Genomic DNA, 23,079 nt, shown 5'->3' on the forward strand with positions numbered 1-23,079 from the left:
AGGTACTAACTAAATGGTCCTTTGAGAGAGATGATTCCTAACATCCCACAGTTACTGTTCCATTTAGACAAGAGTTCAGCTAACCAATGTGACCATAGGAAAGGCTAACTTCAAAACTGGAACTACAGTGGCTGACATAATTAATGACAATAACAGATTTTTATCACACACTGAAATTTGGCATTTCTTTTCTTTAAATGAAGTTTTTATCAATGACAATTTTCAAAACCCATTCAAAATTTTCTCAAATTTTATAATTAGTGGCTCACTTAAAATTATATTTAAGAAATGATTAGGACTTCATTCTGCAACTTTCTTACTTAGATAATTTGGTTGAATGTGAGATTTAACTTTGCTTGAAATGTAAAGATCATTTTGAACTTCCCAGACCTCCATCCCTTTTCTGCACCCAGAAAAATGGGGTGTAGTAGATTCTTGTTTTGTTTCTCATTATATTCTGTTTGAAAAACTGATGAATACTTAAATGATTTTTTTGAATGTTGAAACAGGCAACATGCTGAAATCATTTAAATACCGCATTAAACTAAAATGTTAAATTTTAAAATGATTAAAATGTTTTGTTATTGTCTTCCGTTTGTATCGAGAGACTCGTATAAGACCTTTGTATTTGAGTGTCAGATCAGTGTTATTCTCCAACTGAAGTCTAGAATTCTTCCCTTTGTTTTTATAGGTCCTTATGATTTTGGAGGGGTACTTACTAATAGTAATCGGGATATTATAAATGGAGATGCCATCCACAAACGAAATCAGTCCCACAAGGAAATGCACTGGTATGTATTCCGGTGTCTCTCCCTATTATAAAAATTATAGTTGTGTCTTAGAAAATATTAACTAAAATGGGGAATTTTTTTCTAGTACTGGAAATATTCCCTCAGACTACCATTAATAACCCTTATTTGGATTCCAGTAATATTTTAGTCTCTGACTGTCCTAGGAAATTAGAATTTTTGACTGATGTTTATTTTTTAAATTTTCACTGAGTATTATATGTCAGGCACTATTCAATCATTGGGGATATGTCAGTGAGCAGAATTACAAGTTGAAAGACTGTACATATATACATAAATAATATGTCAGGACGTGATACATGTTAACATCAATACAAGCTTTTAAATAGAAGGTTCTTTTGGTTTGATACAGTATAAGTGAACTTAATTGTATGATTTCAAGTAAATTTCATCTGTGTAAGTTTGCTCTTTTCCTAAATACAACACATTCACTGCTTGGACCATTATTGGCTCTGCAATCTCTCTAGCTGAGGGATCACCATCTGGTTATAAAGGGGACTGGACTTATTTGAAACTACATTTCTGATAGCACTTTATATAAAAATGTTAACTGTTCATATTAAAGAATGAGGAAAGAAAGGCAGAGAGGGAGATATTTCAAATTATGTGTATAATAACTAACAGTTCTCCAAGCCATATATTGGTGCTGTCATTGACCTTGGTCGTAAATGATTTATATTCAAGAAAATTATATCTGAAAGATACTGAGGTTTGATGATGTTGCTTATTGACACATCATTTTATATATTTACATTTACATTAATATTTTTATACATACGTTGTCCAGTAAACCATGGGAAAGAGACGATGCCCACTAAAACTGTGACCTTTTTAAGCAGTGACTCTCAAATGTATGTTACTGGACTTTGGGTCCAGTGGGTCTTTCTTGGGCCAGGGAATCTATATGTTTAATAAGCACCCCAGCAGATTCTGATGCAAATGTACAGAGGAAGCATAATAAATAGTAAAAGGGGATCCCCTACTTAGTATCTGCAATATTAAGTTGTAGCTTGACATATTAAAATCTTTGGGACACCTGGGTGGCTCAGTGGTTGAGCGTCTGCCTTTGGCTCAGGGTGTGATCCCGGGGTCCTAGGATTGAATCCTGTATCGAGCTCCCTACAGGGAGCCTGCTTCTCCCTCTGCCTATGTCTCTGCCTCTTTCTCTGTGTGTCTCATGAATAAATAAAATCTTTTTAAAAAATAAATAAAAATCTTTAAAATAGATCAAGATTTTAAAAGATTGACTGCAGTACAAATCTGGTTGTGTTCTCTTATCGTATTCTCAGAACATTTTCTTAGAGTTTTTAGATTCTAAAGACGCACCTATGTGCTGACTTATGATGTTTTTCTATTGTATGTTTGGTCCATCTTTAAATCTGTAGACTTCTCTTCATCTTGAATATTCCTGAATAATAATTTGCTCTGAATATTTCCCTAGCTAAAACTGCTAACTTATCTATCCCAGTCAAGATAGACATATTTTGTCTTTGGTTGAGTTCATCTTTGTTTTCTGCTCAGTGCTATGATGATGAGATCTGGGCAGACCATACTGAGGAGTAAGATTTCTAAGACTTGGCCAGTAGTTGCACAGTTAATCATCATTACCATTATTGTTTCCCCAGCCTTCATCCCGGAGACCTCTACCCTTTCACAAGGAAGCCCCTGTTTATTATTGTGGATTCATCCAACAGCGTTGCATACAAGGTAAGTTCTCCAAGCACCATTGTGCGTGTTAGACATTATGGCACCACCTCGAGGTAAGCAGTCTTAACACAAGCCTTTTTATTTTGCTTTATCTTTTAAAAATTTTACTCAGTTTGTATTTAGTGTTTCTTTTCTTTTGAGGTTGTGCATGCTAGTCAGGATCTGGTGCTATGAATAGAGACAAGAAGAAAACGAATGAATGGACACTCAGTGGAAAATTATAAATTCTTCTGCAGAAAAAAAAAAAATTCAAGATTTCCAAGATCTCTGGTGGGAGGTTTATTTTTGTTATATAACCCAGAGTAATTTTCTTTTATAGAGGTAGGAGTATATAGGCAAATTTTATTTTCTAGTTTTCAACCCTTTCCTCTTTTACACCTGAACGGCTGGAGTTTGAATGAATTCTCTATCCCATCTTACACTGTTACAATCTGCATATCAACATAAATGGTTTTAGATTTTTTTTTTTTAATTTTGTGACAGTAAGTAAGAAAAGATGGCCCTGATTGCTGAAATAAGTAACAGGGTTTTAAAGTAAAAGCCTTTGTTTTATATTTTGCTATAGAAGCAGTGTTTTTTAATGACTATGTAAAAACTACCCATAGTGAAACACTTTAAAATTGGATATTAGAATTCAAACTAATTTACAGGAAAATGAAAACAGAATCTTTATATGTGGTTACAATATTTCATTAGTTAATGATATGTTCAAAAATATGCCATGAACACAGATCTGCCAATTAAAACTATTTCTGTTGTGGGTGTTCATGTAATTAAATGGAGAAGCAAATACTAGATTTATTTCAGGAGAACAACGGAAATAAATGTCTGCTAACCAAGAGATGACCCCAAGCATATGTTTTCCATCTAATTCTTATGTTTAGTTTCACTTTTTAGAGTTAGTGTCTGAATTTCAAGAGCATCCATCCTATTTTAAATTTTTCAGCATATATCCTGCTACCCACTTTTGTCAGGTTTGACATTACAACTTTTGATTTTAGGAAAATTACTATATACTTTCTTAAATCATGTCTGTGTTGTTGCTTTTAATCTTTTTGAGGGGGTGGGAAGTTGCTGAAGGAAAGGAAAGCTTTATTTGCTAACTTACTTAAACCTATACAATCAGAAGAGTCCAATATTTTGTATCTTCACAAAATTCAAAAGAAGCATTCTGTGCCTTGATATCAATGAAAATGAATCATTTGCTACAGTTTAATGTAACAGAGTATGTTGATGTGCCAGGTCAAGTGTATTACTGAATATGATCTAGCATGCATTTAGAGTATTTTAGCAGTCTATTAATTTCTCTCCATTTGATTGGATAATATTTGATATCACTTTTTATAATCTCAGGAATATCATTCATTGTATGTGCCTGCTATTTCTAAAGTGCTGTTTGGATAGAGAATGAGTACTGCACCCTGATTTTTTAAAAACACCATTGTGCATAACTGGAAATGTATTTACCTAACAATATATCGTGATTTAATTGAAAATTTCAATATTCTGACACCCAGGATAACAGTGCACTAATAGAAAGTTTCATTTGTTTGCTTTTGATGGCCCATGCCATATCACTCCTTTCAAAAATTAAATTGTCCAGAACACACTTATCTGCAAATCAGAGCATGGCACAGACCAATTTGGTCTTTTTAAAAATTAGTAGTATTCAGTGCCTCTAAATCTAGTATGCATTTCTCTGTGTTAACATAGTGAAGGTGTCTGATATTTACTTTTCCAACAAAGCATATGTGAAAAGTCTTAAATTACCATTTTGCACATTTCTAATGAAAAAGAACTCTGTGACTGATGTATTATTTCTTGAGTGCCAACTCTACTATAAATGTTTCCTGAACATGTTTGCTAATATTTCTTCATATAGATACCAACATTTCATGTATATTTCTTTATTTAAATATTGTTTCTTTATTTTTATGGGAATAACTCATGCATATAGTTTAAAGCTGTAGTACTCAACTCTTTCTGTGTATCAAAAACATTCAAGTCCTTCTCAAAACCATCTGTCCTGGACCCCAACTCCTGTGATTCTGCGTCGGTTGACTTGGTGGGTCCTGTGGTGTTGGTGCAATTCTAGTCTGTGTCAAGGTGGGGACCCCTGAGTCAGCAAGTTACCCCATGTGTTACCAAAAATGGCAGTTCCTGCTCTCCTGCCCTGTCCCCATTTGCCTTCTCCCAGGGGCCACCAGTTATATCTTTCGTAGCTGATGATTTGGTATTTAACCATCATTTGTCTAAATAACATGCTCGTGTTGATATTTCTTAATTTGCCAGTTTTTGGCATTATGTCCTGACATCCCAATCTGGAAGACAAATTCAGCTCTTTCCTCTTCCTATCCCCAGCTCACAGTTATACCTTCTACCTCAACTTCTATCATGATTTTGATTCACTGAATACTTAGTCCTTATATTATGAGAAGTAGAAAATGCATTTAACAACCAAGCCATATAAACTTTTTCTTTCCTGTGCAACTTCCTGCTTTTCCTGGAACAAATAATTATGTAACATTGTTCCTTGTATTTGTCTGAATGTCACACTCATTCAGCCCCAATCTGCTCACCAGCTACCTACATCCTCTTTTAGGTTGTTCGGATGCATCTGTCTCTTAATTTTGTCTTCGTGCCGGATCCCGCCCCCCACCATCCAATACCTCTGAACTGGTGCCCTCTGCAGATCCCTCATCCCAGAACCTCATTTCATTATTATCCTGGGAAGTCTTCATCTTTTCTGTTTCTCAAATCCCATGTCTTCGTCTTGGACTCTCATTTCATTTACTCTCTCATTTTGGTGCAGCATCTCCATGAGCAGCTTCCTAGAAAGGGTGAACAGTAGGTAAAATAGTTGAGGTCTTGCACTCCTTTAGTTGTTCTTTAATTTACACCCATGGTTGAATGATGGTTTTGGTAGAGGTTAGAAATTATTTCCTCTCAGAATTAGGAAAGGTTTGTTGTATTACTTTCTAGCCTCCAGTATTTCCTAAGAAGAAGAAAAGCATTCTCATCTTGGATTCTTTTATGTGACCTGTTTTCAGTGTCTGGAAATTCAGGAAACATATAGAATCATCACTTTGAGCCCTAGTGTTTTTCAGTTTCTTAAACAAGATTCCCCAGTGTGGGTTTACTTTTTTTGTGCTGTTTGGTGTGTACTTCATCAGTCCTTGCAACATGGAAACTCCACCTGTCTTCTTGAGTTGTTCACTGACTTCCTCTCCACATCTCCTCTATTCTATCCCAGAGACTTCCTGTCACTCCTATATTGGACTCCTCTGATTTTCTGGCCCTTTATTTTCCTTCTCCTTTTTGCTCTTGAGGAAATTACTTTGCCTTTATCTTCTAACCTGTGAGATTTCTCATTTACTTTCTGGAGGTTTCTTTCATAAGATATGTGTATGTCTGTGTGTGTGTGTATATATATAAGATCTATGTGGGATCCCTGGGTGGCGCAGCGGTTTAGTGCCTGCCTTTGGCCCAGGGCCCGATCCTGGAGACCCGGGATCGAATCCCACGTCGGGCTCCCGGTGCATGGAGCCTGCTTCTCCCTCTGCCTGTGTCTCTGCCTCTCTCTCTGTGTGTGTGTGACTATCATAAATAAATAAAAATTAAAAAAAATTTAAAAAAAAGATATATGTGCATACACAGACACAATCATCTTAGTTTTTATCTTGGTTGAAATCTCTTCTCTTACCTTTGAAAATCCTCCCCGTATGGTATCTTTTTTTTCTATGTTGATTTGTTTCTCTTTGGTTTTGTCTATATATTTCACATGAGAGACTTAACTCAGGGTATCATAATGTTTGCTTGTCTGCTCAGATTTAAGAATGGAAGCTAGCACAATGATCGGAATCTCTGAGGTTGTGGATAGGGCTTGTTACACTGAGACGCTCATGTGATGATTTAGCTGGAACACTTAGCTGGGTAATCTCTGATGTCAATATCTTCAGGTCTTTCTTCACAGTCTGGTCATAATCACCAGAACAGACTCAACTATTCTGCTTGGAATGTAAGGATCTGACAATCAACACCATGCTTTGTTTTTCCTAAAGTTGGTATGTGTGTTTATGTTTGTATATACATGTATCTTTATGTCTTCATTGCCTTATGCTTAAAATATTCTTAGTAATATATGTTCGATGATTAAATGAAGATATGCACTATTATCTTTATTTTGTAGATGAGGAAACTTTGCCTATGGAGGTTAAGTATTTTGCCTAATTGATTCTAGCCGCCTTTCTTATTGCAATGCCCATGCTCTCTCCATGCTAAGCAAAAGAGGGGTTTTGCATGCTAGTCTGAGCCTCATTTCAGAGGAGAATGAATGATTGAAATACCAAGATCTGTGTAACACTCTATGGCCCACACTTTGGCTCTCAAATTGTCGTTAGGGAATGGGCAAGTTGAAGGGGCTTTATCTGTAGTTATGTAGTACTAGTGGGGGTAAAATAAATCCCTCAACCATTTTGGGCAACATATCTTTTAGTTCTGCTTTCTTTTCTTTGGAAGAAGAAAATCCTTTGAGTATTTAAATATTTGTGATAGAGCTGGATCTCTGCCACTGAACTTGACTTAATGCATTTGTCACAGCAGTGATTTTTGTGTAAACAGCCCCATCCTAAAGTATTTGATTGATGGCTGCAGATTGCCACAGTCCATTCACCTTCCTTCCTAAGCAGAGCATCTTAGAGCTCTTCTACCAGTCATCTGCACTCATTCCTTTTCTTTTTTTCTTCTTTGAAAGACTCTCTCTCTCTCTCTCTCTTTTATTTTTGGTGTTCTGTACTTACACTGTGATATATCTACATTTTGTTTCTTTATATTTAACCTATTGTGATTTGTTGGATTTTTTTTAATTGGTACATTGGATTTTTTTCATAATTGCTGGGAAGTTCTCAACCATTATCTCTACAAATATTGGCTGTACCCGGCTTCTCTCTCATTCCCTTCTGGAACTAATTATATGTGTATATATATATTTTTAAGATTTTATTTATTTATTCATGAGAGACACAGAAAGAAAGAGATGCAGAGACATAGGCAGAGAGAAGCAGGCTCCATGCAGGGAGCCTGACGTGGGACTCGATCCTGGAACTCCAGGATCATGCCCTGGGCTGAAGGCAGGTGCTCAACCACTGAGCCACCCAGGCATCCCTATATGTGTGTATTTATTAGCACAGCATTCTCACTGTGTCTTGCATATCTCTTGACTTCTCTTCTACATTTTCTTACTTTTTTGTGTATTTGGTTGAGATTTGGATAATTTGTTCTGATCGTTCAGTTCACAAATTCTTTCTTTAACTATGATTAATTTGCTTTTAAACCCATCTGTTAAGTTTTATATTGATTGGGTTTTATTTCTAGAAGTTCTATTTGGTTCTTTTTAAAATAACCCATTACCCTTTTTATAATTTCCTCTTTTCTTTTGTTTGTTCTTTTTTTCTCTCAACTTAATAAGGATACTCATTTTATTATTTATTATCTATCTGATAATTCTTATACCTAAAATCTACTTTTGCTGCTGAAAGACACCCTTTGGTAATTTTTCCTCCCCTTTGGTATTTTTGTATTTTTTTTTTTTTAAGACTTTATTATTTATTCATGAGAGACACAGAGAGAGAGGCAGAGACACAGGCAGAGGAAGAAGCAGGCTCCATGCAGGGAGCCTGATGTGGGACTTGATCCCCGGTCTCCAGGATCATGCCCTCGGCTGAAGGAGGCGCTAAACTGCTGAGCCACCAGAGCTGCCCGTATTTTTGTATTCTTGGATGCCTGATGACCTTTGACAAATTTCTTCTCTTCATCCTCGAAACTATTTGTGGGAAATTCACTGAGCCCTAGAATGAAGATACTTTCATTCAGAGAAATTATGTATCTGTTCTGGCTAGACACCTAGAGACATTACCATGTTTTTAGGGTTACTTACACAGTATGAATTTGGGCTGCAAGCATGCAAGAATGGGGGCACCTGGGTGGCTCATTGATTCAGCATCTGCCTTTGGCTCAGGGTGTGATCCCAGAACTCCAAGATTGAGTCCCACATCATGCTCCCTATAGGGAGCCTGCTTCTCCCCTGCCTATGTCTCTGCCTCTCTGTGTCTCTCATGAACAAATAAATAAAATCTTAAAAAAAAAAAAATGCAAGGGGGGTAGGTGATAATTACAATCCTCAGGTATATAGGCACCTGTTTGTCTCTGCTCTGTTCATTATACTGAGAACATTTTCCTTGCAGGCCTCTTGAGAAGTGGTCATGGGGGAAGGAAGGTGAAAAGTTTTGGTTCATCCTTACACGAAGGTGTAGCCCTTTGGGACTCTAATTTATCAGCACTGGTTTCCTATCAGACTCCCATCTGAAGCAGACTCTGAGCTCTCACTTGTGTCCTCTTCTCTGCATAAAATCTTTAAAACCTAAATTCAGCTTGTTTGATTGCCTCAAAAGAGCAAAAGAGGTTTGGAGTCAGCTTATTTCCTCTGTTTCTTCCACGCTGTTTCCATGTCTCTGTGACTTCCTGTCATGGGAGTGGCCCTGGCTTCTGTCTTTTCCAGCCACAACTCACTCCCTTGATGCCCTTATTCAGTTTCATGACTTTAATTACAATCACTATGTTGACCATTTCCAAACCTGTCTCCAGCCCAGACCTTTCTCTGTTACTGCAGACTTGAATATAACCTACCTACTCCATCTCTCTGATTGGTAATTTTAAGAGAGATCTCAAATTTCACATGCCCAAGACACAATCTCTTGGACCTCTTACTCCTCTAGCTTTCCCCAGAGCAGTTAATGACTATGCACTTTTATAGTTGCTCCTAGCCCAGATCCTTGGTTTCATTACTTGCCTCCTCTTTCCCTCACACCCACATCCATGTCAGGCTGTCCTCTTGGCTGTGACTGATATATCCAGAATTTTACTACCTCCACTGCCCTCACCCCGGCCGATGCCACCACTGTCTCTCCCCTGAATTACTGTAGCAGCTTCCTGCCTTCTGCCCTTGATCCCCTATAGTATTCCTGTAAATCAGATCATGTCACTTCTTTACTCAGAATCTCCAGAGGCTCCTCTTAGTCAAAGTGAAGACTTCATATTATCTGCCTTCACATACCTCTTCCTACTCTCAGAAGCATCTCTGATCTTTTCTCTTGCCAGACACCATATCACTCAGTTCTCTTCAACCACATTGACCTTGCTGTTCCTCTAACACACATGGCAGTCTGCTGCTTAGGATCTTTGTGTCTCTTCCCCCTGTCTTGAATCCTCTTCCAAAGACACCCACATTGTTCTTCAGGTGTTTGAAAAGTTGAAGCTTCTCAATAGGGTCTTCCCTAATTGCCCTATTTAAAATCATATGCCTCCCCTGCGTTCTTTCTCCCCCTCTCTTTATTTTTTCTTGATTATCGTGACATTTAGCTTTTATGTAGTGTCATACACTATTTTAAGCACTTTAGAAATACTAACACATTTAATTCTCAGCAACCCAATGTGTTACTTTTATTATTCCCATTTTACTAATAAGAAAACCAAGGGTTAGAAAGGTTAAGTAATTTGCCCAAGGTCATACACACAACTAACTAGTAGGTGGCTGAGTTGGGATTTAAACAGTCTGATTATAAAATCTGTGCTACTAATCATACTCTGTGCCGTCTTTCCATATATAGCACTGGTCACCTTCCATGATATTACATAACTTTTTTGTTTACTGTGGGTCTCTACCTGCCACCTCCACCCCATCTAAATGCCGGCTCCAGAAAAACAGGTTTTGTGTTTCTCTTTTTAAATCTGTTTTGTTTACTGCTATATTCCTAGCACCTAGAACAGCAGTCAGTATATTCAAGCAGTACTTGTTGAAGAAAAGAGATCCTTAAAAAGAATAATGTGTACTGTTTTAAAGTTGTAAAGGTGTTTTAAAGTATCAGTTAAATAGATAACTTTCTGGGAGAAAATATCTAATGGCTATAAGAAGGAAATCAGAAAAACCCAATCATAGGGTACGAAATAGAGGGAAATGATCAGAATTATCTCTTCCCACTCCCCACAAGAAAGGCTAGCCCTTTGGGGTTTACCAGTAAATACTTTTAAACTTTTAGAATAAAATACACAAGTCCAAGGCAATGATGATGAGAACTATCCATTCAATAGATCAGTTAGGTCACAAGATCCTTATATAGTCTTAAGCATGTTCTTGGTCTTTCCTGTGCCTCTTTTTCTTTCTCTGTAAAATAGATTTTATGGTATTGTTAACATTACAAGTTAGGGGGGCAGCCTGGATGGCTCAGCGGTTTAGTGCCACCTTCAGCCCAGGGTGTGGTCCTGGAGACCAGGGATGGAGTCCCATGTCAGGTTCCCTGAATAGAGCCTGCTTCTCCCTCTGCATGTGTCTGTGCCTCTCTCTCTCTGCGTCTCTCATGAATAAATAAGTAAAATCTTTTTTAAAAAATTATAAGTTAGGATCTGTGAAGCCTAGGATAATCCCTGAAAAGTAGCATTAGCACTCAGTAAATGATAGAAATTATTATGATAATGACTGTTTCAAGACACAAATAACACACGAAAGAAAACCCTACCCCAGATTAGTTTATCAATTATAGATTGGAAAAAAATAAAATACTAGCAGATAGACTAGCAAATAGATTAATAGGATAATCTAACAAAATTTATCTGAATTGTACATGAATTTTGTGAAAAATCAATCAATATTGTATACTATGCCAATAGGATAAATAAGAAAAATCACATGCTTAACTCAGGGGTCATTTTGTAAAATCTAATAAAATTTAGTACCCATTCTTCTTCATTTTTAATTTATTTATGGATGCCTAGATGGCTCAGTTTGTTGTGTGTCTGCCTTTGACTCAGGGCATGATCCTGGGGTCCTGGGATCAAGCCCCACATGAGGCTCCCTACTCAGTGGGGAGCCTGCTTCTCCCTCTCCCTATGCAGCTCCCCTTCTGCTTATGCTTTCTCTCTCTCAAGTAAATTTATTTATTTATTTATTTATTCATTCATTCATTCATTCATTCATTCATTTATTTATTTGAGAGCAAGTGGGGAGGAGAGAAGGAAAGAATCCTCAAGCAGACTCCCCACTGAGTATTTGCAGAACCCTACTCAGGGCTTGATCCTAGAACCCTGAGATCATGACCTGAGCCAAAATCAAGAGTTGGATGCTGGGCAGCCCAGGTGGCTCAGCAGTTTAACACCACCTCAGTCCAGGGCCTGATCCTGGAGACCTGGGATCGAGTCCCACGTGAGGCTCCCTGCATGGAGCCTGCTTCTCCCTCTGTCTGTGTCTCTGCCTCTCTCTCTCTCTCTCTCTCTCTCTATCTGTGTGTGTGTATGTGTGTCTCATGAATAAATAAATAAAATCTTAATAAACAAAAAAGAGCTGGATGCTTAACCAACTAAGTAAGCCACCCAGGTGCCGCAAGTACACATTCTTTGTTTTTAATTTATGTATTTATTTTAGAGAGAGAGAGTTATGGGGAGAGGGTCAGAGGGAGAGGGAGAGAGAAACTCAAACAGGCTCCATGCTGAGCACATACTGACATGCCATTCTCCAAGAAGGAAAGCAAGTGCCCAGCATAAACCATCTTGTTTACACAGTCCAGGTCAAGTGAGCTACTCTTACCAGTTCTGCTAATGGTGGGAACCCTCCCCAAATCTAAGTCCCTAGAAGCCAGCCTACAGCCCAACCTTGTAAGCAGGCCTTTCAAAAATATTGCAGTCAGGCTTGTTAGGCTAACTCGCACTTTAAAAAAAAAGAAGAAGAAGAGAAAGGTTGGTCAACAAGGGAAGCAAAGAAAAAGGAGACCCTGGGACATAAATAATAGCCATCTGCATTTTAACGTTATCCAAAAGCAAGAGCATCATGGCCAAAGATCCAGAAAGCCATATTTGCAGTGTAGATAAATGGCTCAAGCTGCCTTATCTAAAGAATGCTTCTTAATATCATTCAACTTCCTCTCTTTGCTTTGATTGCAAGAAATTGCTAATTTTCTTTATTTGATTTTTTAATATTAATATTATATTCACAAAGTCAAAAAATCAAAACTTTGAAAAAGGCTTATATGATATCTCTTTATCCCTCCTAGTCTCAATTCACTCAGTTATTCTCTCTTTATGGGTAATCACTGTTGACTGTTTCTTGTTTATCCTTCTAGAAATTTTTTTAAATGTATATATAAGCCAAAATAAATACATAGTTTTAATCTTCTTAGCTATATAAATGGTAATAACATGCTATATACACAACTGTTCTGTAGCTCACTTTGTTTTTACTTAATGAGAAATATTGGAGGGGTGCCTGGGTGGCTCAGTCAGTTAAGCGGCCAGCTGTTGATTTTGCCTCAAGTCATGATCTCAGGGTCATGAGACTGAGCCCCTTGTTACTTTCGCGCGCGCTCTCTCTCTCTCAAAATAAAAGTTGGAGATCTTTCCATATCCTTTCATAAAGAACTTCTTGGTTCTTTTTTTTTTATTAGCTGCATAGTATCCCATTGTATGGTTGTGCCAGAATTTATTTTACCATTTTACCAATCCCTTGTTGCTGGTCATTTGCTTGTTTCTAGTCTTTACTGACAGTGCCGCAAGGAGTAACTTAGGGCTTAATGTTATTCACAGGTTTGAGAATATATTGGTAGCATAAATTTTTAGTTGTAGAATTCCTGTGTTAATGGAATATGCATTTGCATTTAATAAATACTGCCAAATTATCTTCTAAAGAATTTGTTCCTATTTATACTCCTATCATCTACATGTGAGTATTTGTTTCTCCATATTCTTGTCAATAATGTATATTCCCAAACTTATGGAAATTTTGCTAAACTGGCAGGTTAAAAAGTGATATTGTAGTGTAGCTTTGATTTTATTTCTCTTATTATCAATAAGGTTGATCTTCTTTTGATGTATTTGAGCCAGTTGTATTCCCTTTTCTGTGAATTCCTGTTATCTTCTGCCCATTTTTCTATTGGATGAGTAGTCTTTTTCTTATGGATTAGGAGAAGCTCTTTCTATAATAAGGATATTAATCTTTGTAGTGTGCCTTGCAGATATTTTCCCCAGTTCATTTCACTTTTGGTTTAGTTTATGCTGTATTTTACAATGCACAAGACTTTGATATTGTAACTGGGCTTATTAATCTTCTTTTTTAAAATTTATTTATTTATTTTTAGCAATCTCTATACCCAAACATTGGGCTTGAATTTATGACCCCAAGATCAAGTGTTGCTTGCTCTTCCAGCTGAGCCAGCCAGGCACCCCTGGGTTTATTAATTTTAATCATAATAGTTAGGAAGATCTTCTAAGTAATAAAACAAAGAACCCTTATTTTCTTTCAGCACTTTTATAGTTTAAATTTTTTTTACATTTAAATCTTTGATATATTTGGAATTATCAAGTGTGTGGTGCAAAGTATGGAGCCAACTTTTTTCTAGATAGCTATCTAGTTTTTTCCCAATGGAAAAAATTTTTCCTACTTTTTAAAAAATTCTATTCATTTATTTTAAGTAATCTCTACACCTAATGTGTGACTTGAACTCAAGACCCTGAGATCAAGAGTTGCATGCATTTCCAACTAAGTCAGCCACTCACTCCAAATTTTCCTGCTTCCTAATTTGAACTATCATCTTTATTATTAACATTTAAGTCCTATGTGTTTTGGGGTTTAATTTTGGACTCTCTGTTCTCTTCCATTGGTCTTCTGCCTATTCTTAATGCCAGTGCCACATATTTTTAGTTACTGAGGCTTTAAAGTATGTTTCAGTGTCTCGTGAATCTAGTTCCCTCTCTTTGTTCTTCTTTTTCAGAGTTTTCCTGGCTAATCTACTTTTTCCATATGAACTTTAGAATTATTTTTTTCAGTTGCAGGAAAAAAATATCTGTGGCCATTTTTATTGAGGTTGGTTCAAATTTTAATAAATTAGTGTAATGATATCTTTAGAATAGATTTCTCTATAAGAACATATTGTGTCTTTACATCCTTTAGAGAAAGGAAATCCTTAATCAGACAGAGTGTTCCAGTTTGAGTGTCAGATTTAATTCTCACTATAAATTAACATATTGACATTCTGGTTTTATACATCATTCTGTGTGAGCAGTTAATTTGATTCACAGTGAGAAATGGTTGCAATCTTCTCTGATTACTCCCCAATAAGTCAGGACTTAGAGCCTGTGGGGCTGAGAGCCAGATTCTAGACCTTGGAAAATCCAAGTAAATATTAGTGTATATTGCCCAATGAGATGGCCTCTTGGCAGACAGCCAGATGACCTCTCCCTGTAACATTGCGACTATATATATGCCTTTATTTTAAAATCAATAGTTTACTTTTCATGAACTTCACCATGTTAAGAAAGTCTATTATGCATGGTAATTATACATGGATGGCAGTCTCTTCACCTGTTACTGATATTTCTGCATCTGCTTATGAGTAAAAGGCCCTATATACACTAATGACATGCTTTGGAAAATTACTATCTTTGATCAAATCTAATGAAAGTTTTAAATTCTTATATGTTACAGAATTTCACAAACTTATTTGGACAGCCACTAGTCTGCTTGCTTTCTCCTACAGCATATCCAAAAGCTTTACAAGGTATGTTGTCATTACCTGTTATATCCACAGGTTGCAAATAAACACTGTTTACATTTTAAATAATACTGATCTTTGTCTCCCCACCTATAATGATCACATGTGGATTTATAGTGTTTAATGTGGCAGGTGTCAATCTGAAATAAACCGAGAAGTCTTGCAACAACTAGATTTCTTTAATGTGCTACCATTAGGTCTTGAGATAATTCTAAAAGAAATGATAAATCATCCCTGAGGAAAAAGGTATTTTTTGGTCTCTTACAGTTGGGGAACTCATGATTTGTGAATTTTAAAATTTGTTTTGCAGGTGTTTTGTTTTTGTTTTGGTTTTGGTGTGCTTGTTGTCATTCATATAGCATGATTTCCTGTATCTCTGGCTACATATTTTAGGCATCTTTTAAGACTCTGTTCTAGAAAACTTCTCAGCCTATGCCTAAGTGTTAGGATAACCTTACTGGCACAACTTAAAGGGTTTCTTTTATTCATATTTTTACCTTGTTGTAGTTTTTAAATAAAAGAACCTCTCTCCAGTGTGCCAGGGAGACAGTGTGTCAGTGTTCCGGCTGTTTCTCAGATGGCTGAGAAATGAAAGACTCTGCCTTTAATAATATGTCATTGATAAGCAACATGTAAAATCGAACTCTAACTCCCAGTCATTAAGCTAGGTAAAAACTAAACAAACCTTAACACTGTCTTAGCAGTACTTGTCACTGTTTCACTATCTCCCTGACTGTGAATAGTGCTGGTGTCTCTCTGTGGGAGATGGCATTTTACTGCTACTTCCCAGCCAGAAGTCCTGTCTGCTGACATAGTTTGACACAGGAAGTGATGGTCAGCATTTGAAAGCCTGAGAGAAGCTGGAGACTTTTCACCGTTGTTTTAAGGTAAGTTTTGCTACTTAACAGGGAAAAATATGTAGAAATATTAAGTTCATGTATCCAAAAGTCAAATTACTAAGGGATAGAACTTACCTTCAAACAACGGTAAAATTCTCCTGCTTTGAGGACTTTATTAACCTGTTTTCTGTCATTTCTGGAGAAATTAACCCCTGCCAAAGACTGAAGAGTACTTTCTGCTGTCAATTTGTCTTGTCAAGATGCAGCTTTATTTAAAATTGCATGATCTAATGGGTTCATACCAACATAATTTGTTCCAAAAGGCTTTATTGCATAGAGGGTTAAAAACACAGACCCTGGAGGCAAACTGATTGAGTTAGAATCCTGACTCAAGCACTGACTAGCTGTGTGACCTTGGGAAATTACGTAGCCATTCTGTGCCTCAGTTTCTTTCCTATCCAATGGAGAAAATAATAGTACCTCCTCGTTGAATAATTCTGGGTGTATAGTAAGTATTCAGTATGTGCTATCATTTTTTTAAATGGTCATTATTATTAATGCTGGTTATTGTAATATATGTCCTTAATGTTTTTTAGTCCAGTATCATATCTCTTTGCTAGAAATCTTAGACCTCTAATCCCTTAAATGTGGCCCATGTGGGCACAAAACTAGCAGATATCCAAGTATTTGAGGGAGGCCTAATTAGGTTCCTGCACCTCTGGTATCTAAAGTCTCCAGTTCTCCCTTGAACCACAAGTTACATCATCTATACAACAAACATTTATACAGCATTTACTTATCAGATACTGTGCTGGGCACTGGAGATAACACTGAACAAATACAGCATGTTCCTCACAGAGCCACATGTCTAGCTGAAGAGATAGACAACCTAGGAGGCATTTCTTGTGGGTGCTATTAGTGTTTCATAGGAGGAAGCACAAGCAGCCCATAAGAGGACCTCCTAAGCAGCCCTTGCGGGTGAAGAAAATGGATAAAAAGATGTCAAAATAAAGTTGAAGGATATATAGAATTATATGGAGCTGGGACATGGTTAACAAGCATGTTCTAGCAGAGTAATAGCATGTGAGCCCAGATATAAGAGCTCTGTGATGAGAGAGTATATGGAACATTTTTTTATGATTTTCTTTTTAAGTAATCTTTATCCAGAATGGGGCTCAGACTCACAACCCCAAGATTAAGAGTCACATGCTTTACCCACTGGGCCAGCCAAGTGCCCCAGTTTATGAAATATTTAGAGAAGTTAAAGTATTTCCTGCTAGTGAAAGGATAGGGTGTGGGATTGTGTGACTGAATCATGAAAAACCTTTTAGGATTTGTGAAGAGAGTTCAATGGAGGATAGTGGGGTGCCATCAAAAGATTGTGAACAGAAGAGCATTCATTATCCTTGTGGAGAATGACTTGAAGAAGAGCACTGATGGAAATAGGGAGATGGCAGCAGTGACCAGAGCTAGGTCACCTGTGGTGGCTTCAAAAGATAGTAAGCCCAGAGAGCCAACAGGATTTGGTGATGGATTGGATATGAAGGAATAAGGGAGAGGAAGGAGGCAGGGGTGGACTTCCAGATTTCTGGCTAAGATGCTGGTAGAAATGTTGGTACTGGATAAGCACATTTGTAGAGAACAAAAGGGGGAAGAATTTGCTTTCAATTTCTGACATGATGGGTTTGAGGTACCTTTGAAACTTAGATTGAATATTGTAGTCTAGAGCAATTCTGTTCAATAGAAAGGTAATATAAGTCACAGGTCATTTTAAATTTTCTAGTTGTCATATTAAAAAAGTTTAACAGGTGAGGCACTTGGGTGGCTCAGTGGTTGAGAATCTGTCTTCGGCTCAGGTCATGATCCCAGGGTCCTGGGATTGAGTTGCACATCAGGCTCCAAACAGGGAGTCTGCTTCTCCCTCTGCCTATGTGCCTCTGTGTGTGTGTGTCTCTCATGAATAAATAAATAAAATCTTTTTTACAAAAAAGTTTAACAGATGAAGTTAATATATCTTTTTGTCCTGAGGCTTTGAAATCCCACATGTATTTTATATTTCACAGTGCACCTCAGTTTGGACCAATCACTTTTTTCTTTAAGATTTAATTTTATTTATTTATTTTTAATTTTTTTTTACAGATTTTATTTATTTATTCATAAGAGACAGAGAGAGAGAGGCAGAAACACAGGCAGAGGGAGAAGCAGGCTCCATGCAGGAGTCTGATGCAAGACTCGATCCTGGGACTCCAGGACCACGCCCCAGGCCGAAGGCAGGTGCTAAACCGCTGAGCCACTCAAAGATCCCCAAGATTTTATTATTTGACACACAGAGAGAGCACAAGCAGGGGGAGCAGCAGGAAGAGGGAGAGAGAGAAGCAGGCTTCCCATTGAGCAGGCAGCCCTGATGCGGGGCTCCATCCCAGGACCCTGGGATCATGACCTAAGCTAAAGGTAGACACTTAACTGACTGAGCCACTGAGGTGCCCCTGGATCAGTTACATTTAAGTGTCCAGTAGCTGCAGTAAGACAGTGCAGTTCTATACCTCAGTCTAGGCTGCAGATAAGAGAACTGGGACTCAGTAGGCATATAAGTGATAACTGAAATTATGGGAGTAGGTGAGATCAGCAAAAAGTTTACTAAGCTCTGTCTTAAGTTTGTTCAAGAAAGCATTGTACCTGGGATGTTTTTTGTAGTTCCATGCAGAATCTACTTTATTGGCTTATGGTTTAATGATATAGCTTTAATTTTATTCATTTTTATTTTTAAAAAATATTCCTCAAATGCATCTCTTATCTTTTGCAAAACTGTTGTCTATATATATAACATGTTTGTTATTACAGATCAATCTCAACGAGGTAGCCTCTTCACTCTCTTTTTGAACAATCCTCTAATGGCCTTCCTATTTGTCTCTGGATTGTCAAGCATGCGCAGAGGTCTTTGGGAAAAGTGTCAAGAATATCTTCGAAAAATCAACCGTGATATTGCCCAGCTACTGACCCATTCACGTTCAATAGGTACCCTACTAATCTAACTGCACACTTAACATAAGATGATGGTTTTATATTGTTGAAATTGTTTGAATTTTTAAAGGTATTTGTTGAAGGCAGGAAACTTGAGAAGGTTCTCCTGAACTTTCTTCCCTTTTGAAATGTGTTTTTCTGTTAAGCATCTTTTTACTGTCATCTTTCTCCTCTTTACAGATCAAGCATTTCTCCAGTTTTTTGGAGATGAGTTTCTTCGCTTGCTTCTTACAAGATTTATCTTTTGTTCAGCCACCATGAGGATGCACAAGATTTTTCGGGTAGGCAAAGAATATTAAAGACCAATTAAAAAAAAAAAAAAGACCAATTTTACCATTATAGGTATTTAGGAGTCATGTATTATACTTTATTAAATATACCGTATTAAATAAAATTTGAGTAGATCCAATACAGTGTTTACAAATGATTATGTAATGTATAAAGATGACCCATACAAGGCATATCTGAATACTTAACACCCAATTTAAGAAGTAGAATATTTTTGGGCAGCCCTGGTGGCTCAGTGGTTTAGCGCTGCCTTCAGCCCAGGGCCTGATCCTGGGGATCCAGGATCGAGTCCCATGTCAGGTTCCCTGCATGGAGCCTGCTTCTCCGTCTGCCTGTGTCTCTGCCTCTCTCTCTATGTGTGTGTCTCTCATGAATAAATAAAATCTTAAAAAAAAAAAAAAAAAAAAGAAGTAGAACATTTTCATTACCTTTTAGGCCTTCACAGATCCTGTCTTTCAAATGAAATTAAAATTATGAATTTTATAATTATCGTTCATTTTCTTTATAGCTTTGCCACATGTATTTGTATTCTTACGCAACATGTTGATGGATCTATATTATATGTATTCTTCTATGGCCTGCTTTTTTTTTCCACCTACAATTATATTCCTGAGATTGAGCCAAGTTGATGACAACTGTAGCTTTTATCCATTTGTTTTCACTGCACTCTAGGATTCCATTGTTTAGGGTGCCTGGGTGGCTCAGGCAGTTAAGCATCTACCTTTGGCTCAGGTCACGATCTCAGGGTCCTGGGATGGAGCCCAGCATCAGGCTCCCTGCTCAGTGGGGAGCCTACTTCTTCCTCTGCCCCTCTCCCTGCTCCTGCTCTCTTTCTCTCTCAAATAAATAAAATCTTTAAAAAAAAAAAGTTTCCATTGTTTGACTATTTATCAAAAATTCCTTGTCCATTCTACTGATAATGGAGATTTAGATTTTCAGTTTTTTATTATTATAAACAATACAACTGTGATATCTTCTATCAGTTACGTGGTACACATGTATAAAATTTTTTATGGGGAATATATGTAAAAATGGAATGTGAGGTCAGATTATCAAAGCATCTTCAACTTTCCTAGGTTTTACAAAGTGTATTAATTTACACTCACTAGTGGTGTGTAAGAGTTACTCTTGCTCTAATCCTCACCAGCACTTGTTGCAGTCTTACTTTATATTGTGTGACTCTAATGTGTATACAGTGATGTCCATTGTGGTTTTGATTTTTATTTCTGAGATTGCTTTTAGATTGAACAACTTTTCATGTCTTATTGTATGCTCCTGTTTGTGAAGAGTATGTTCAAATCTTTTGTCTATTCTGCTCTTAAGTGGTTTGTTTTTTTCTGTGAATTCATATAACCACATAACACTGTTTACTGAGGTCTTAAAAATTTTAGACATTATATTTTTCATTTCTGTAAGTAACATTTGGTTCTTTTTCGAATATGCCTGAACATTTTTTTTTTAAAGATTTCATTTATTTATTTGAGGGCAGGGGGAGCAGAAGGAAAGGGAAAGGGAAAGAATCTCCAGCAGATGCTGCCCTGAGCATGACCCAGAGGTCATGACCTGAGCTGAAACCAAGAGTCAGTTGCTTAACCAAATGAGCTACCCAGGCACCCCATGCCTGCACATTTATAAGTCTCTTGCAACTTTTAGTTTAAAAATACAATATTTTTTCCATTTTGTTATGGCAATTTTAAATATTAAAAAATTGAATAGTGAATATCCATATATACTCAAGCTAGATTCTGCAGCTAACATTTTGATTTATTTGCTTTGGTATATTTGTCCATATCCATTTCCTCTTTCCATTCATCAGTTTATCTCATTTTTGTGATGCATTTTGAAATAAATGATGGGCATCAATAGACTTTACCCCTCAAACTTCATCATGCATATAAATGATGGGCATCAATAGACTTTACCCCTCAAACTTCATCATGCATATAAATAATGTGCATACACACTTCTTTTTTTATTTTTTTATTATTTTATTATTTTTTATTTTTTTAAGATTTATTTATTTATGATAGACATAGAGAGAGAGAGAGGCAGAGACACAGGAGGAGGGAGAAGCAGGCTCCATGCCGGGAGCCCGATGCGGGACTCAATTCTGGGACTCCAGGATCGTGCCCTGGGCCAAAGGCAGGCACCAAACCGCTGAGCCACCCAGGGATCACCCACACTTCTTTTTTTTTAATGTAAAGTTCATATACAGTGAAGTGCACAAAACTAACATGTGCCATTAGGTGAGTTTTGACAAATACATTCACATGTGAACTCAAAGCAATCAAGTTTTACAACATAACATCATTCCAGAAAATTCTCTCTACACCCTTTCCCAGTTAGTCCAGTGCCCATTACCCCAGAGGCGATGCTTTTTTTATTTTCTTCACTATAGCTTGATTTCGCCTATTTATGAAGTAGCTCATTCCTCTTTATTACTAAATAGTAGTCCATTGTCTGAATATACCAGAGTTTATTTAGGCTTTCTCCTTTTGATGAACACCTGGACAGTTTTAACTTTTTGACTACTATAAATAAAGTGGCTGTGAACATTCTTGTACAAGTCTGCTCAGACATATGTTTTGTATTTTCTTGGTCATAGGGTAGGTATGTGTTTAGTTTTATTTGAAGCTTCCAGACTTTTTCTCAGAGTATTTGGACCATTTTATGTTTCCAGCAACAGTGTATAAAAGTTTCTCTAGGGATCCCTGGGTGGCGCAGCGGTTTGGCGCCTGCCTTTGGCCCAGGGCGTGATCCTGGAGACCCGGGATCGAATCCCACGTCGGGCTCCCGGTGCATGGAGCCTGCTTCTCCCTCTGCCTGTGTCTCTGCCTCTCTCTCTCTCTCTGTGTGACTATCATAAATAAATAAAAATTAAAAAAAATAAAAGCTCATTTCTTTAAAAAAAAAAAAAGAAGTTTCTCTATATCCTTGCCAACATTTGACGTTGTCAGTCTTAAATTTCAACCATTTTTGTGAATTATTTTTTAAAGATTTTATGTATTTCAGGGCAGCCTAGGTGGCTCAGCAGTTTAGTGCCGCCTTCAGCCCAGGGTGTGATCCTGGAGATCCAGGATCAAGTCCCACGTCAGGCTCCCTGTATGGAGCCTGCTTCTCCCTCTGCCTGTGTCTCTGGCTTTCTCTCTGTGTCTCTCATGAATAAACAAACAAACAAACAAATAAATAAATAAATAGAGCAGCCCTGGTGGCTTAGCGGTTTAGCGCCGCCTTCAGTCCAGGGCATGATCCTGGGCTCCCTGCATGGAGCCTGTTTCTCCCTCTGCCTGTGTGTCTGCCTCTCTCTCTCTGTCTCTCATGAGTAAATAAATAAAATCTTAAAAAAAAAAAAAAAAAGTAAATAAATAAATATCTTTAAAAAAAAGATTTTATGTATTTCAGAGAGCACGCATGAGAAGGGGGAGGGATAGAGGGAGAAGCAGACTCCCCACTGAGCAGGGAACCCAACGTGGGGCTCAGTCCCAGGACTCTGGGATCATGACCCGACCCAAGCCAACCTGAAAGCAGATGCCCAACTGACTGAGCTACCCAGGTACCTCGTTTTTGTGAACTTACAGTGGTATCTCATTGTAGTACAATATGTATTTCAGTGAATAATGTGGACATCTTTTCATGTGCTTATCAGCTATATTTTATTGGATTCTATGGCTTGCCTTTTTCTTGAACAGTAGCTTTTGTATTTTTGATGATGTTTTGGGATGCCTGGGTGACTCAGCAGTTGAACCTCTGCCTTTGGCTCAGGGCATAATCCCAGAGTCTCAGGATCGAATCCCACGTCAGGCTTCCTGCACAGAGCCTGCTTCT

At 37.4% G+C, this 23,079-nt stretch overlaps 1 protein-coding gene across 3 annotated transcripts in view; it reads left to right on the top strand.

The window, feature by feature from the left end:
• Nucleotides 1-23,079, top strand: part of SCAI (suppressor of cancer cell invasion) — a 165,346-nt gene that overhangs the window by 124,614 nt on the left and 17,653 nt on the right. For all 3 annotated transcript variants that reach the window (XM_038549373.1, XM_038549375.1, XM_038549374.1), the window contains 5 exons: nt 692-791; nt 2,435-2,516; nt 15,040-15,112; nt 18,787-18,960; nt 19,147-19,247. In XM_038549373.1, the coding sequence (XP_038405301.1) occupies nt 692-791; nt 2,435-2,516; nt 15,040-15,112; nt 18,787-18,960; nt 19,147-19,247 (530 nt within the window). The remainder of the gene's footprint in view (nt 1-691; nt 792-2,434; nt 2,517-15,039; nt 15,113-18,786; nt 18,961-19,146; nt 19,248-23,079) is intronic.

The sequence above is a fragment of the Canis lupus genome, chromosome 9 (genome assembly GCF_011100685.1).
Source record: "Canis lupus familiaris isolate Mischka breed German Shepherd chromosome 9, alternate assembly UU_Cfam_GSD_1.0, whole genome shotgun sequence".
Lineage (NCBI taxonomy): Eukaryota > Metazoa > Chordata > Mammalia > Carnivora > Canidae > Canis > Canis lupus.